Raw genomic sequence first — 16,437 nt, forward strand, 5'->3', positions numbered from 1 at the left:
GCCTGATCTACAGCCCCCTGCTCTCCCTAGCCCTGCCAGAAGGTCTCCCAGCTGCCCCTCTCCTGACTGGGCTGGAGCGCAATGGCTCTGATTTGTGTGGGTAGCAATGGAGCAAGTCAGACCCCGGCACAAGTGGGAGGGAGGAGGAGAGGAGGCATGTGGCACCCCGCAGCCTGGGCTGGGACTCCTGCACTGCACTAGGCAACCTGGCATGGTACCCCCAGATAGCATCTCCTGGCTGCTCTGCCCCTGCAAACACGGGCACTGTCCCCTGTGCTGCTGGCCTGGCCACAGAGTTCCCCAAAGCCATCAAAGTCCCCTCTCTTCCCCCTGCCCTGTCCCCCATCCCCACCCCTTCCCCTGCTGGAGGAGCAGGCATCTCCCCCCTGCTCCCCCTGCCCAGCCCCAGCTGCCAGGCACTCACCCATCCTCACACACCCCTGCCACACAGACACACACATATACCTGCACCCCTCCCTCCGCTCCCCATACACTTATCTGCTCCCACCCCCTTGCTAGTCTGCATGCTGCTCTCCCCAATTGCTCCTCCCAGCAGAGTGGTGAAAATCCCAGACGTTTGTTCAAATTTCAAAAAATTGCCTGGATGGAGATGGGAAGACCCAAAAACAGGACATATCTGGGAAAACCTAGACATATAGTAACCCTATTTATGAACCTAAATGACAGACTCAGCTGTGTGATTGTAGGTTTCGGCACCTACCCACAGTTTGTGATTCAGCCTTGCCCATGTAGGCAGACTGAGTGTGCTCAGTAGTGCTATGCTCCAACAGGGCAGTTGTGTGTGGAATGCAGGCACCCAGATGTGTATATAAGTAGGGCCAGATTAAAGCACAGGCAAACTAGGCACATGCCTAGGGCCCTGAGCTGCAGGGGGTCCCAGCCCTTCCCTCCATGGCAGCAGCATGATTGGCCCTATCCACCTCCCTTCCCTTCCCTTCCCCTCCCCTCCACTGATCTGGCACCAGCTGCTTCCTAGCAGCAGCTCCAAGCCCAGCTCCCCATGGGTGGTGGTGCTAGGGTGTTGGAGGGGGTCTCAACTGGCCCAGGGACCATGAGTTTGTTTGCCTAGGGCACACTAAAGGGTTTATCCGGCCCTGCATGTAAGGCTGTGTAGGTCCTGAAACTCTAGTTACAAAGAAACCAACAGTGCAGAAGGAAGAAAACCTTCCTACTTTCTAGACCAGTAGGGGCTAACCTTTTTGACAGGCATGCTACAAATTAGCTCCAGATCTTCCCCGAGTGCCACTCCCTTCTGCCCGATCTGCTACTGTGTTTCCTATACTGTGCTCCCTACCCTATCTGCTGATCTGCTCTCTGCTTCCTGCACTATCTGACGCTCTGCTGCTTGTCATATCCCTGATTTGATGCATGTCACACACAGTGTGCCTGTGCCACTTGTGGCACATATGCCTCAGGTTAGCTACCCTTGTTTTAGCCCAGCAACCTAGTGGTTAGGGCTCTTGGCCAGAGAGTCAGAGATTTGGGTTCTGGGCCCCTTCATGCAGAAGAGGTTTGAACCTATCTGTCCTGCTTCTCCATAAAGTGTCCTAACCACCAGGCCACAAACTAGCCATTACCCAAATACCTCTATAACCTTTCCCTAGAAGTTGACCCACAGGGCAGCCAAGAGAGGGAGACAAGCTATAGGATGTGTGGCTCAGTGAACTACATGTAGACTTCAAGATTAGCCACCCTAGTTCTAGTTTATGGCTCTGCTGTCAGGGGGCTGGAGCTCTCCCAGTGCTGTCATACAAGATTTCATAGGCAGTTTTATATTACATGCAAGATGTAATGGACCAGCTTCAAGTGATACATGCACAGGGCAAAACTGAATCCCCCATTGTGTGCAAGTGTGCATACTGCAGTTAAGTGGCCATTTAGGCATGTAAAATGAAATAGGATTTAACCTTTATTGAATTAAACCTCAGAGCAGCCCAATGAGATGGGATACATTATTATGCCTATTTTACACATGTAGAAACTGAGGCACGGGGGTGGTGGAAGGCTAATGAACTTGTACAGACCACAGAACAAGTCTGGGTATAAAACCTGCCCCTTCTTGTACAGTCCTGTGTTTGGGCCATAACATCTCCCATTCTTCATTGGCCCTTTAGTCACCATTGACTTGCTGCCTACCCCTCACTCAAAGTACTGTTCTTGCTGCAGGATTGCTCCATTATGCATATATACATTGTTTGAGTATTGGATAATATACAATGTCCTATCAGTAACTGCCCCAGTTTGAGAATTATGATTCTGTCACATATTAGTGCCTTTCTTTTTTATAGTGCACTATACAATACTTGAAAATGGAAAACCATAAATCATAAGCGTGGCATTGGGACAGTCTATTTAGAGGTTCAGAATGATATGACAATTCAACAGATTCATTTCCTTTTTTCCAGTGAGTATCACACAAACTCTCTGAAAACATGCTCAGATGGGACTGATTAACTGTGGCAGAGTAATTACAGCATTCTATTGTCTACTGCCTAAATTCCTTAGGAAAGTAACTCATTATAGAAGTGTGCTTTTTGTTCTTTCTAAGGGAACTCTAGCAAACTGTTCTCTTTGAGAAGGTCACTGACAATATTTGCAGTGTTTATATTTATGTTGAAATTCCAATGCAGAAACTTTCCCAAGGAAAGTTTTTGGAAAGGTAAAAGGTTGCCACTCACAGTAACAAAGGGTTTTTTTTATCCTCAGAATAACCTTGCCAATGGCTCTTTTATGTCACCCTTCAGTGCTTTAAGACTGACCAGTGGTAACAGCTTAATGCTGAGCCCTCCAGTGTAGAAACTGCTAATCTTGTCAAATTGCTTTGATTTCAGTATTAAAAAACACTAAATTGTGTTTTGGTAGTTTTGAGGCCTGAGGAAGGGTATTGTGATACCCAAAAGGTTGCCTATTTCTGTACCAACCATACAATTGCTCCACTTAAAAATATCACCCACAGAAATTCCTGCCTTTCACATAAGTTGTGACAAGCATTAAGCACCAAGAAACATCCTAATGTTGCTAAGGAATACCCCAGAACCCCCCACAATCCTTTTGTTGTTCATAGATTCATAGAGTCAGAAGGGACCTTAGTGGGCCATCTAGTCCGACCCCATGCCCCTGGCAGGCAAGAAAAGAGTCACCAGTCCTGGGGTCATGTGATCCCAGTCAGGTGTCTGTCCAGTCTCTTCTTGAAGACCCCCAAGGATGGGGCGAACACCACCTCCCTTGGAAGCCCATTCCAGATTCTGGAAACCCTGACCGTGAAGAACTTTTTCCTAATGTCCAGCCTAAACCTTCTCTCTAGTAGCTTATGGCCATTGTTCCTTGTCGTTCCAGAGGCTGCCCTGGTGAACAGATCGTCGCCTACTTCATGTTGCTCTCCCCTTATGAATTTGCACGCCGCCACAAGGTCCCCTCTCAGCTTTCGCTTGGAGAGGCTGAAGAGGTTAAGGTCCCTTAGCCTTTCCTCGTAGGGCCTTCTGTTCAGGCCTCTAATCAGGCTTTTCTTTGGATCCTCTCCAGGTTGTCTGCATCCCGCTTGAACTGCAGCATCCACTGTTCTGTTTCAATTTGGCTGAATCTGTTTTGGAGTTTTTATGTGGTTTTGGAGATTCGGCCATAGACTATAATGGGGAATCACTAAAATGCCTATAACTTTGTCATTTCATGTGTGATTTGGATGAAAATCGCAAGGATGGTAGCCCCTTCTGAGGCCATGAAGCCTGCTAGGTTTCAAGGAGATAGGTGCAGGGGTTTCTGTGAAACTGTACCTCAAACTGTTCAAAGCAAAACTCATGATACTTGTGTGACTTTGTGTGTGTGTCTTCCTGCATTTTGAAATGAGCTGGCTGGTCGTAGTAGTGATGGTCATCACTGGGAACCCTGGTGGAACTTGTGTGCCAAACAGCAAATGCCAACAAAGTTGGCATCATGAACCACCTTGACCATATTGGCCCCATTGTCAGTGACCATGAACCCATGGGTGAGCTCGCCCTGCCCAATGAGCCACCCCAACTGTTCCAGATGTCCAAGGTGAAGTGTAAGGCCACCTGTGGACCTGCCTTTTGCAGCTTCTCCCTCAAGTACTCCCTGCATGCCTCATACGGGGAGGGCACCACTGTCATGCTGAAGGTGGTGCGTGAGGGCATGCGATATGATGGGGCCATGATTGCCATGAGCTACTTGAACCCTGGCTACTCAACTAAGGAGAAGGGCTGGCCATCCAGAGCAAGCATCTCCCCAGTGCTCTGGGTGACCTCGCTTGCCTTGGGAACGCACCCTCCTTTCCCTCTGCCTTTCCTCCACCACTCCAGGGTGGCCTGCCTCTGCTTCTGGGGGACAAGGGCTTTGGAACGAGAAGGAGACTTCTCTTTGGACATGCTCCCACTGGTGCCAGGATGAAGAGGAGCAAGGGCAAGGGGGTGGTGCCTCCTGATATGCATCAGCATCCCCATGGTGCTGAAGTGTTTCTCGTCCTTCCCTGGCTGGTCCTGCATCAGTACTGCAGGGAGGTAGCATACTTGGGATCATCTGCCACCTCAGAATGATCCCACACTACACTACTCCCTCGCTTCTGGGTTGTAGGTGGGGATCCTGCTTTATCCTCCTCCTCAGAAGACAGAGGCACAACAACAGGGGAAACTGAGCCACCTGCCCCCACAACCTCCTCTGCAGTGCCTTCCAGAGAAGGAGACCTGGCTCTAGGGGAACTTTGAGGGGTGTGGAGCAGAAACTCTGATTCCCCCTCCTTCCCCAGAATTTCCCTGGCTTTGGCACTCAGCTCCCCTGGTTACAGATGCAGCTCCTCCTCTGGCACTGGGAGGCTCATGCTGGGAACTGAAATTGGGGTGGAGAAGACTGTCATGCTGGTGCTTGTCATGCTGGTGGTGCTGGGGGTTATTATTACTGCTGGTGTTAGTGGAGGTGGGGCAAGTGCAGACACTGCTCCCACCTCCATGCTGCCACTAGCTATAGAAACCTCATGCCTACTAGGGAAGAGGGTGCATCTAAGTTTGGTGTGGGTGGGAACTTGCAGCTCTCCTTTTGCCCCCTCTCACTCCCCTGCCAGGAGACCTGGCACCTGTCTTTCCAGCATGCTTCATAATGTTTGCTCTGCTAGAAAATGTGTGTGTGTGTGTGCGCGCGTGTGTGTGTGTGTGTTGGATAACATTATATTTTCTGTAGCCTAGTTAAGTTCCCCTCCTCACCCCCATCCCTCTTATGTTAGTCCCTCGCTCGGGTGATCTGTAATTCCCTACTGATTTTGTCATCTTTTTGGACTCATAACTCTTAACATCTACTAATAAAATTCTATCTTCTATATCTTTACTATATCTTCTTCTATCTGCTTATTTTACAATATCTATGTGTTTACTATATCTTCTTCTTCCATCTGCTTATTTTACTGTATCTATTAGAGCTGTGCAAAGCTTCCATAGCCAATTTGATTCAGAGGAGATTCAACCCAATTTGGCAGCTGAGTCTTCGAATCGGGAGACCCATTAATCTCTCTGAATTGAATCGGAGGCCTCTGAATCGACTCATAGAGATTCGGAGAGATTCAGAGATTCGGCCATAGACTGTATGGGCAGGCACTAGGCAGTGCTGGCGGGAGCAGCTGGGGGAGCAGCTAGATGAGAAGCCATGAGAGTGGGGGGGAATGATCAGGGAACTGGGGGATTGAACTGGGAGCGGGGGGGAAGCCCCTGTTCATTCCCTCAGCCCCCAGTCATCCCCCCAGCTCCTGATCATTCCCCTCAGCCCCTGCAGCTTCTCCCAGGGCTGCCAGCTCTGCCTGCCTTGCCCCAGCGGGGAGCAGCCGGACGAGCTACAGCTTCTCCTGGGGCTGCTGGCTCAAGCTGGGGCTCCTTCAGCTACTCCCCCAGCTGCTCCTGCCAGCACTGCCTGCCTGTATAGTCTATGGCTGAATAAGATTTTTCTGAGCTCTCCAGTGTAGAAACTGCTAACTGACTAGTGGTGCTGTGGTTACAGTAGTGTTCTGGGAAGTGAGAAACCCAAATTGAAACCTTCTTTGGGTTGGTGGCAGTGGCTACATCCTAGTTTTTTGACTTCCTAGGCTAGTACCTCAGCTACTCTGTTGCAGACGGAAAACAAAATGGTCCCCCTCACATATACTAGTCATGCATTTTGGCCAGCTACATAGCTAGGCATGTACAAGGCCAGTGTGTATCCTATTGCTCAGGCCCACTGTACATGTGCAAGGCTACACACCCAGGAATAGAATTTCGAGTTGCATGTAAATGTAAAAGATATGTAGACAGTTGAAAAACAGATGACCAGAAAGAAATAAACTGCCACCCCAAACGCAAACAGGGCTGAAACAGAGCACAGAGACTCAGTCTCTTAGTCCGGAAGATATTTCTTTTATAACATGAGTTACATGTTGGTTGAGACAGTTAGACTGTTGACCTCAAAGCAAAGATCTTTCTAAGAAAAGTAATGATTAAGTCTGACTTTCAGCAGCTACTTAATTCTGATATAAACAGTTGTGGCTTGCCATCCTGGTGGAATTGATTATGACAATGCATTTTGTATCTCTTGGGTGAACTCACCATGACCCATATTACTGTTGCTGTAACAAGAGTCTGGAAATATGGCCCAAAAATACATGGTAGGATTAAACTATTCTCATATCAGAGTGCATTGTAAACAGCTTTGCATTATATTTCTTGTGTGTACTTTTGTTCTGTTCCTAGGACTCATGAATGAACTGGCAGAAAAAGGTCTCCTTGGAGAGGTGAGAAGCAACCTGCCTCCTGATGCTAGACTGCCTGCATTGTGTATTCACGCGGCTCCCTACACTGACAGCTTATTGCAGGCACTGGGTATGCTGGAGCAATAGAAGATTTAAGGTTTTGCCTTTTATATGGAGTCAGATCCAAAGGTCAGATCTTGAGGGAATTTTCCTGAGTAAAAACCCCAGGCTGTGGTTCATTGACAATTGTAACTTGTTTAGCCCTGGACACTGGTGTCCTCTACTTGTGCTGCATGATGACTCTAGTCATGGGGTAAAGTGTTGCTCACAAAATCAAAGCTTTTTAAAAAATAAAAAATGAGTATTTTTAAAAATTAAATGCATATTCATTTTGAAAAATAAACTCATTTAAAATGAAATATGAAATTATGAACTTATAGCAGGGATAGGCAACCCCATGGCATGCATGCCAAATGGTGGCATGGAGAGACATTTTCGCTGGCATGCCAGTAGGTGTGTGAGGAAATTGTTTAAAAAAACCCATTTTTTCTTAAGTTGCTGCTCTGGGCTTTCTGGAGCAGCCAAAGGTCCCAGCGCCACAGCAGGCACTGGGAGCAGGGGCAGGAGAACAAAGGCAGCAATGCAGTCTGCGTTCTGCTAATTCCGCTCCCTGTCCCCAGGCTGCACCCTCCAGCCCCTGGAGGGGAGCTGTGGGTGGGCAGGGCTGTGGCCTGGGCAGGCATCATGGAGGGCCACTGTACTGGAGGCTCCCAGCTGGCTCGGCCCTGAGCACTGCCCGTGCCAGGCCCCATGGCCAGACCTTTGCACCAGAGGCAGCTCTGCCCCAGTCATGCTGTACCTGGTGGGCAGGGAGGCTGAGTCCAGAGGCAAAAGCCCCCTGAGCCTGGTGTCCTGACCCAGCCAGCTGGCATCCCCTTGCAGGCAGGATGGCTGCAGCCCATCCCTGCAGAGCTGTATGGGCCAGGCTGGGCCCCACCTCAGGTGCCACTGGATGCCCCCACCTGCCTGCCACAGCCTGAGTCTGCAGAGCCCTGGGGTTCCCCCCAGCCCCTGCTCTCCTTCAGCTGCTGTCTTGCCAAGGGCTCAGCTGGGTTAGCCTGCCCATGACACATTCCCCCCATGCCTGCTTCTCCCCTCACTACCTGGACCCTGCCCTGAGCCCTGGCTGAGCCCTCCTTCCTAGCCCTGGGTCCAGGCTCCCCCTGCTCCAGGACCATTGGCAAGGCCTGAGGCTGCTGCTGGGGTGTCACTGCCTCCCTCTGCCAGACACTGCCCTGGACCAGCAAGCTCGGGCCACAGCCAGTAGCAGTGGGAGACATGGGCAGCAAGGGACACGCTGTCTTTCTCTTTTTCCTTTTTTTCTCTCTCCTCTTTTTTTTTCTCTCTCCTCTTTTTCTCTCTTTGTTTTTCTTTTCTTTTTCTTCTGTTCTCTCTTTTTCTTTTTTCTCTCCTTTTTTCTTTCTCTCTTTCTCTTCTCTCTTTTCTCTCTTCTCTTTTCTCTCTCCCCTTTTTGTCTCTGTTTTTCTCTTCTCTTTTTCCCTTCCCCTTTTCTTTCCCTCTTTTTCTTTTTTCTTTCTCTTTTTCTCTCTTCTCTCCTTTCCCCCTTCTCTCCTTTTTTCTTTTTTCTCTCTCCTTTTTTCTTTTTTCTTTTTCCTTCCTTTCTCACTTTTTCTATTCTCTCTCCCTCTTTTTCTCTCCCCTCTTTTTCTCTTTTTTCTTTTTCTCATTTTCTTTCTCTTTTTTCTTTCTCTCCCTCTTTCTCTCTTTCTTCTCTTCATTCTCTCTTCTCCTTTTCTCTCTGCTTTTTCTATTCTCTTTTTCTCCCCTTTTTTCTGTCTTCTATTTTTTCTTCTCTTCTTTCTCATCTCTTTACTTTCCTTTTCTCTCTTTACCTCTCTTTCAATCTCTTCTCTCCTTTTTTCTCTTTTTCCTCTCTCATCAAAACATGCTTAACAAAAAAAGAAAACACAAAAACAAAGGTAGTATATGAAGTTTTATTTATTGTGACCAGGTTTAGAATTTTAAAAAACCCTGTAAACCCCTCCCAACATTTATGATTATTAACTATATTAATATGCAGTGCATCCTGCCCCCCCCCCCACACTCCAATCCCCTCCCACCCTGGTTTTGTTTTTCTGTGATGCCGGAACTCCGGCACCTTACAAGGTAGACATTGTGGTTTCTTCAGCGCTTCGACCAAAAACGTTGGCTACCCCAACATAGTGAGCCCTAAATATATTATAATATATTCAAATAATTAATATTATATGCAAATATTCAATCAGTACACACTGTCAAAATTTTAAAAATATACGAATCCCTAAAGTGAAATATGTCACTGGTTAAGCACCTAGAAGTTAAATTAGTTGACATGATAAACAAGCTTTGGGTAGTAGGGCTGTGCAAAGCTTCGGTCCCTGATTCAATTCAGTGGAGATTCAGCCCAATTTGGTGGCTGAGTCTCCAAATCTGAATCGAATCAGAGGCCTCTTTAATCTCTCTGAATCAAATTGAAACCTTCCGAATCGATTCAGAGAGATTCGGAAAGATTCAGAGATTCGGACATAGAGACAGCTTTGAATGTTTTTTTGACATACTGCTCGGTAGCAGGGGCTCATGAGTGCTGCGATGCTAGCGTGCATGGAGTGTCCCACAGAATCATGGGGGGGCCCCCCAGCATGCTCAGCAGCAGACCCCAAAGTGGACCAGAAGCACTTCTGGTTCTGTTCTGGGTATGCTGGGGAACGTGCTCGACAGCAGACCTGGAAGTGGACCAGAAGCACTTCCAGTTTATTTCCTTGTCTGCAGGAAAAAGTGCTGGGGCATCGCCCCGCACACCCATGGCTCGGTGACTGGTGCCTCCTGGGTCTGGGGGAGGGCACCTGGGGTCCCCCTGCAGCCAATTGCTGAGCCAGGAAGGTGCAGGGGGGACCCCCAGTGCGCTTCACAGCAGACCCAGAAGTGGACTGGAACTACTTCTGGTCCACTTCCAGATTCGCCACCAAGCACGTGGAGGGCCCCCCCCCACTCCTGGGGGATGCTCCATGCACCCCAGCATCGCAGCGATCACAGGCTGTGCCTGCTACCTCAAGGTATGTAGAAAAAACTTTTAAAGTTGTGTCTATGTCTGAATCGCTGATTCTCCAAATCAGCATTGAATCTTCAGATTCAGATTTGGCCAAATCAAATCAGGGATAGTGATTCAAATCAAAAAATCAAATCACTGTCCCTGATTCAGGCCAAATCCAAATCTGAATTGAATAGGGCCTGCTTCGCACACCCCTGTTGGGCAGCTACTGCCCCTTCTACTGGTGCAGAGACAAAATAGTGTCTTTTTTCAGTTTATTTAGTTTGAATCAGTTTAGTAATTGGCTCATTCAGAGTTGAGAAATTGATTAGTCCATAAAAAAAAGTGAGAAAATGTGTTTCCTTTTTCCAAATCTCTAAATAATTACTAGAGTGAGATGCTGATATCTACTAGCTCTAAAATCTTGGTGGACATGGTAACCAGAAATAATCAATTCACTTAATTAGGTACAGCTAATATTTCCTTTGTATTATAAGTTAGTTTAAAATGCAAAACATGCTATGATTACAATCTGTGCTTTCAATCAAATTTCAATTTCTTTCCAAAAGCAGATTGACACAAATTACAAGTAAAAAACCAAAACATCTAGTAAATAAAGGTATTCACCATTTTCTAATTTCATAGGGTATAAACATTAAGGAAGTGAACAAATGTATGTTAAATTATATATATTTGTTTAAATCTGCACATAACATATCTTCCATGTTAATTTAGTGTAAAAGCTGTATTGTGTTATAAATCTAAGTATCTAAAAACCAAAATTAAAACAAAATCTAAATGAGATATTGAAATCAAGATTTCTTCCTTGGTGGTTTAAATCACAGTTAAACAGTAATTTAAATCACTTTGATTTTAATCACTCTCCCTGTTACCCAAGGGTGAGTAAAGATATCATAATCTAGGATTATGCCAGTGGCTTAGCTTACATTTTTCAAGCAGGAATTTGGTAGGGACCAAGATGAGACAGTCACTAGTCACTTGGCTACTTTTGTATTTGTAAGGATGTTTCTCAGAATCTGTGTTCTGTTGCCCTATTAAAGATGACTCAGTCTCTCCCATTAAAAGAAAGTGGAGATTAATTTTCCTTGGATAACTAGATTTATTTTGCTTCTCTCCCTGGGCAGGAGGCAATCTCAGTGCAGTGCCAGACCCATGTAGCATGCCTCTGAATGTTTTATGCAATCAAACCTATGCCTCTGATCCTGAGATGGAACAAGTTGTCATCCTGACACTGAGTGGAAATGAAGCCATAAAGAATGCTGGAGACCTTCTTCGCCAAATCCTTTGCCCTTGCAACAAGAAGTCACGTGAAAAACCAGGTGATTTCATTTCTTAGGGATGGGCTGTAGAGGTTGCCTAGGTTCTGCCTAGCTTAATGATTATCAGTCAAGGTGCCAGGGAAGCCTGGGGTGCCACCAGATCCTTTGAAGGCTGCCCTGAGATGTTAGGAATTAAGGAGGTGAGGAGATGAGCACAGGGTCAGGATTGTCCCTGACTGGCTGTTCTCTCACCCCCACTGCCCAGTTCCTCTGCAAGGAGGCAACTACTGCAATCTAAAAATTTGTTCTTGAAGTTGGGTGCCACTCAATTGACAAAAGTTTTGGAGAGGTGCCTTGAATCCAGTGAGGAGAGCCTCAAATCCAAAAGGCTGAGAACCACTTGCCTAGCTACCCATAGCTCCATAGGCTCTTTCAGGACTTAGTTACATTTGTTTTCCCTGCCTCAAGAGATGAAGGGCTAAATCCTTTTTCATGTTATGCACCTAAATAGTACATAACACAATTGTATAACTGCAGTTTTGGGTATTTACATATGGTTGTGTCTCAGGTCTGGGCATACAAGTCTGCATGTACCTGCTAAGCATACTCAGTAGGGCTGTGATATGTCTGGCCAGGTATGTGGCTACGTACCCACACAAGGCCACTTAGGTATCAAAACTGTAGCCAGGGAAAAGCTCATGATGTGAAGGAAAAGGATTAGGAGGACACTCCTGTGTTTTAGCCCAATAGCCTAGCAGTTAGGGCACTTGCCAGGGGAGTGGGAGGCCCCACATCCTAGGGCCGTCCCCCTAAACCTTCCTTTAATATTAGTTGGATAGAGAATAATGAGAAAGTTTCTGCCCATTGTGGTTTGCTCTCACCCCTGTGAGGGCACAAACCCTGTGGTTTACTCTCTTCCTCCTGGCCTAAAACCTTGGGGAACAAGGTTCTTTGAGTAGATGTGATATCTTTTATTAGACCAACTAGATAGTTGGAAAAATTGTTCTTTGCAAGCTGTCATGCACTAACACCTTTCTTCAAGCATAGGGAGAGTCTGAAAACACCACCAGAATCCCTCTATGCCTGAAGAAGGGTGTTTGTGCCTGAAAGCTTGCAAAGAACAATTTTTCCAACTATCTAGTTGGTCTAATAAAAGATATCACATCTACCCAAAGAACCCTGTCTGCCTATGTCCTTAGACCAATATGGCTACAACCAACAAACCTAGAACCTCAGGCCATTTTTACATGTGCTTCAGTGGAAGGACGGGGGTGGGAGGGTGCTTTACAGGTTTCCTTCGGTTTATGCTGGTTCTGTATGTGTGAATTTGTTCCTATGCGATAACCCTTTTTATACCAAAAATTCATTATATGCAAGGTAAATTCACTCTTATGTGATTGGTATGGTAGAAGCCTGCAGTCAGCTGCTTTGTGCAGTTTATTGTGGGAGTTACGTGCACCAAAATATAGTCTCCTGTGCTCCTTGTTCGTTGTCTGCAACATGTGTTTCTGTAGTTACCATCCCCATTGTGGTAGTGCCCTGTGCTTGTGTGTACTGTCTGCTGCTGGCGAGTACCAAAATTGTCTTCTAAAAGTGGTAGCAATGGTCTGGGGGTCAGTACAGCCAAGGTCTTGGACCATATCCCTATTTGTTACATTGTAAAGTGGGTTCCCTTTATGTGAATTTGAATTATGCACCATTTTCCAGGAATGGATGTACAGCATAAAGTGAGGGAAACACATAATTAGAGCTGCTGTGAGTGCTGCTCTAATCAAAGCACCACAGTGTCTCATGTATCATCATGCCTGTGCTTCAAAATGGCAGTGAGGGCACTTGAACTGAAGCTCATTCACCAAGTTTTAGTTAAAACACCCATCGCCATTTTGAAGCACAGGGACACTGATACATGAGAGGCGGAGGCTGACTGGAGTGCAGTAATTGCCACGTTCTAGCAGACTCAGTTAATCAAGTCTGCTCTGACATGCTGTAATTACAGCATGTCAGAGCAGCCTCCCAGCATGTCTACAGGCATCCTTGGTCTCCAGCTTCCTATGCAAGTGCCCTAACAATTAGGATTTTGAGCTAAAATTTTGAATGGCCTCATAGCTTCCAGTAGGATCATTCTGAGATTCATTAACTGGTAAGTGCCAACAAGTGGCAGTTAAAGTGACCTTGAATGTGTCATTTAAGTACCTTGCATGAAATAGGATTTAGCTCAAATAGTCTGTGAGTGTTAGTTAGTGATGGTCCAATCCCAGGTAACATTTCAAAGAGTATTCTGGCCCAGATTGTGTCAGTAGGTTTTGAATCACTTCAAGGATGTGCTAAGTCTCCATCTGGCTCTGCTGTAATCCAGACAGTTTTGCCCTTATCTAACATTTGGGAGCTGGCATGGTTTGGCAATTATGGCATGGGTTAGGGGAGTCTGAAGACATGAGTTCTACTCCATACTCCAACAATGACTTCCTGTGTGACTACTGACAAAGTCATGCATTTTATGCCTCAGTTTCCCTCCCTGCACAATGAGATTAATAATACTGACTTTGTTATATGTTTGCAGATGTACACATAAAAGCCATATAAGATCTAAGAACTATGTTTGTAATTTATTATTACATGGCACTAAGAACACTAAAAATGTTGTAGACTGGAGAACATTGCATAGATTAATATAGATGAGGGCTGTCAGAACTCATTTGGCTCTCTGGGCCAGATCTGGACTGCAGGGCTGAACAACCCACCTCTGGTGGCAGGGCAGCAGCTTATTGACGTGACTATTGCTGCCTTTAAATTGTCATGGCTCTAGAACCCAGGTGAACACTGCTACTGTTCATCCCCACTTTTCCCCTGCTTCTGATTTAAGTCACCAACAGCAACTGAAGATCCCGAGTTTGACAGGGGGCATGGGAGTGTGGAGGCACGTGGTGGCAGCATTCAACCTTTGGGTTCTGGAGCTGCACCAACAAGCCCCACAGGCCACAATTGAACCCCTCTAAAGCTACCTGTGGGCCACTAGTTGGACAGCCCGACATCTCATAGGTCTGTCACCCTGGCTCACACTAAATATGATCCTACTTTGAGAGTACTGCTGAAGCAATCTTTCTAGAATAAGATACTACTCAAAGTGAGCAAAGGTATCTGAATACCCACAGTAACTTTCAGCAATATGTAATTATGTATTGAACCCCCAAATAGTTTGCTACACTGGAAACAAGAGTAGTTTGCAAACATAATAAGGGCTAAGTCATTCTAAGTCAGTGTTATATTGTACTTTATTACTATAATTTATAGCCCTTAAATGGAGCATTATCAGAGATGTTAAAGTATCTATAATTATATACTGTGCTGTATTCAGGCATTTAGCTATCATTGTATTCCCAACATATCCCTTTCAATTTCTCTACATTACCACCTTTCTCTAATCAGATTGTGGCACTTATTCTCTTTGACTCCCTGTTGATGTGGCACGGGGTACTTTAGTTCCCAGGTAGTCCATTCTTTAATAGTAAAGGAACTTGCTAGCAGTTTTATCTTTTGAACATACAAAGATTTTGCCCAGTAGGTTTCCAAAACCTGTATCAAACTCAGTGTTGGACAGGAGAAGATGTGCAGTCAAAACAAATTTGGAAGTTGCTGGTCTACTAAAAGAAGTTCACAGGACTTCTGTGAATGTGAGAGCCTTATCACTTAGGACACATTTTATTTACATCGTAGTAAGCAAGTTAGAAAGTAACTAATTACAGGGCGTTAGAAAGTATTGTAAGCACTCACATGGTCATGCTTAGTACAGTCTAAATAAAACATGTCCTAAGTGCCAGAGCCCTTGAACACTCAAGTTTACTGCAGCATGTTGTGGAGGCTCAGATAGACAAACATCTGTTTGTCAGTCCCAGTCCCAGCAACACACCAAACAGGTTCAAAACTCCAATGCGGTTCAGAGGCTGGGAGTGACAAACAGCTATTTGTCTGTCCAAGCCCTGGAAACACACCAAGTGGGTTCAAAACCCTGGTGCAGTGGTGGGGTTGGGAGCAATAAATAACTATTTGCCAGTCTCACCCCCTGCACAGCAATGGACTCTCCATATGACCTCCAGGGAGCAGCCTGGTATTAGTTCAACATGTATTAGGTAATAAGATTTGGAGATACTCCTTGCTGGAAAAGTTCTAACTTTGGTATGCTACAATGGACTTAGCATGTGTTTTACTGCTTGAATGATTGGATGCTGAGGGCAGCTTTACAAGTGCAGGGGTGGGGTGCACTTTAGTTACAACAGCTCTGAGAGCTACTCTGATTAAAGCACTGGCAGCATCTTGTGTATCAGCATCCCCACATTTCACAACGGTGGTGGGGGCATTGTACTAAAGCTCGTTTGCCAGGCTTTAGTTAAATCACCCCTGCTGCCATTTTGAAGCATGGGGATGCTAATACACAAGACTAGGCAGTTCGCTGGAGCACAGTAATTATCACTGTTATTAGTGTGTCAGAGCAGCCTCCTGGCATGTCTACAGGCACCCTGATGTTTTTAAGTGCAGTTAATATGTCCTAAGTGTAATGTAAAACAAGGCCCTAAGACATAAGGTCCCCAGCAGAGGAACACAAGCTTAGCTACCAATTAGTAATAAATACACTTCTCTTGACTTGCAGATGGGCTGGAACCAGGATTTGAGCTTCTGGGCCTCAAGTGGTTGCCCTGTCTCACTCGAAGTCAGGCCAAAGAAGTAACCCCTTTTGAGGTGGGAGATACATCCTGGCAAAGAAGCATTGATAAGCTGACATCCAGCCCAGCCCTTGTATGTGCATTACGGAGACTCAATGCCTTTGTGGTTCTTGCTGAGACACTGAAAAGACTAATGCCACCTGGGGACAAGCTAAGTACCGACATTCATCACCTACAGAGAGTGATGGCCTTGACCCCAGAAACGGCCTTCAGACAGGCAATACTTTTCTTCTATGAGAAAGATTTTATAGCTGGTAGGTGCTATTTTTCCTTCTTTAAATCTTTCCAATGAACCCAGATAAAGGAATCCTTTGCTGTGGGGTCTGCTCAGACCTGGAAAGAAGCAAATTAAAATATTAACTCAGGGTAAAACTCTGCACGTGGATGCCTCTGTAGAGTTCCAGTAAAGTCACGGGCAGCCACATTGGTAAACCTGGAAGCACGATTTGGCTCTAATAGTTTAATACAACTTTGCATCCTCATAGCACTTTTCATCTGAGCATCTCAAAGTCATTTGCAAATATTAAGTAGCCATTACAATACCCCATGGAGCACGTAAATAATATTACAAACATTTTGCAACTTCGTATATGAAGAAACCAAGACAGACAACCT

General features: G+C 45.9%; 1 protein-coding gene across 6 annotated transcripts in view; it reads left to right on the forward strand.

Moving 5' to 3' along the window:
* CUNH16orf71 (chromosome unknown C16orf71 homolog) overlaps window positions 1–16,437 on the forward strand; it is a 250,942-nt gene that overhangs the window by 169,653 nt on the left and 64,852 nt on the right. For 5 of the 6 annotated variants that reach the window (XM_019507572.1, XM_019507573.1, XM_019507574.1 and 2 more), the window contains 3 exons: window positions 6,738–6,866; window positions 10,970–11,164; window positions 15,750–16,076. In XM_019507572.1, the coding sequence (XP_019363117.1) occupies window positions 6,738–6,866; window positions 10,970–11,164; window positions 15,750–16,076 (651 nt within the window). The remainder of the gene's footprint in view (window positions 1–6,737; window positions 6,867–10,969; window positions 11,165–15,749; window positions 16,077–16,437) is intronic. The other variant, XM_019507575.1, reaches the window with a different exon arrangement.

This window comes from Gavialis gangeticus, unplaced genomic scaffold, assembly GCF_001723915.1.
Source record: "Gavialis gangeticus isolate Ggan-Ray unplaced genomic scaffold, GavGan_comp1, whole genome shotgun sequence".
NCBI lineage: Eukaryota > Metazoa > Chordata > Crocodylia > Gavialidae > Gavialis > Gavialis gangeticus.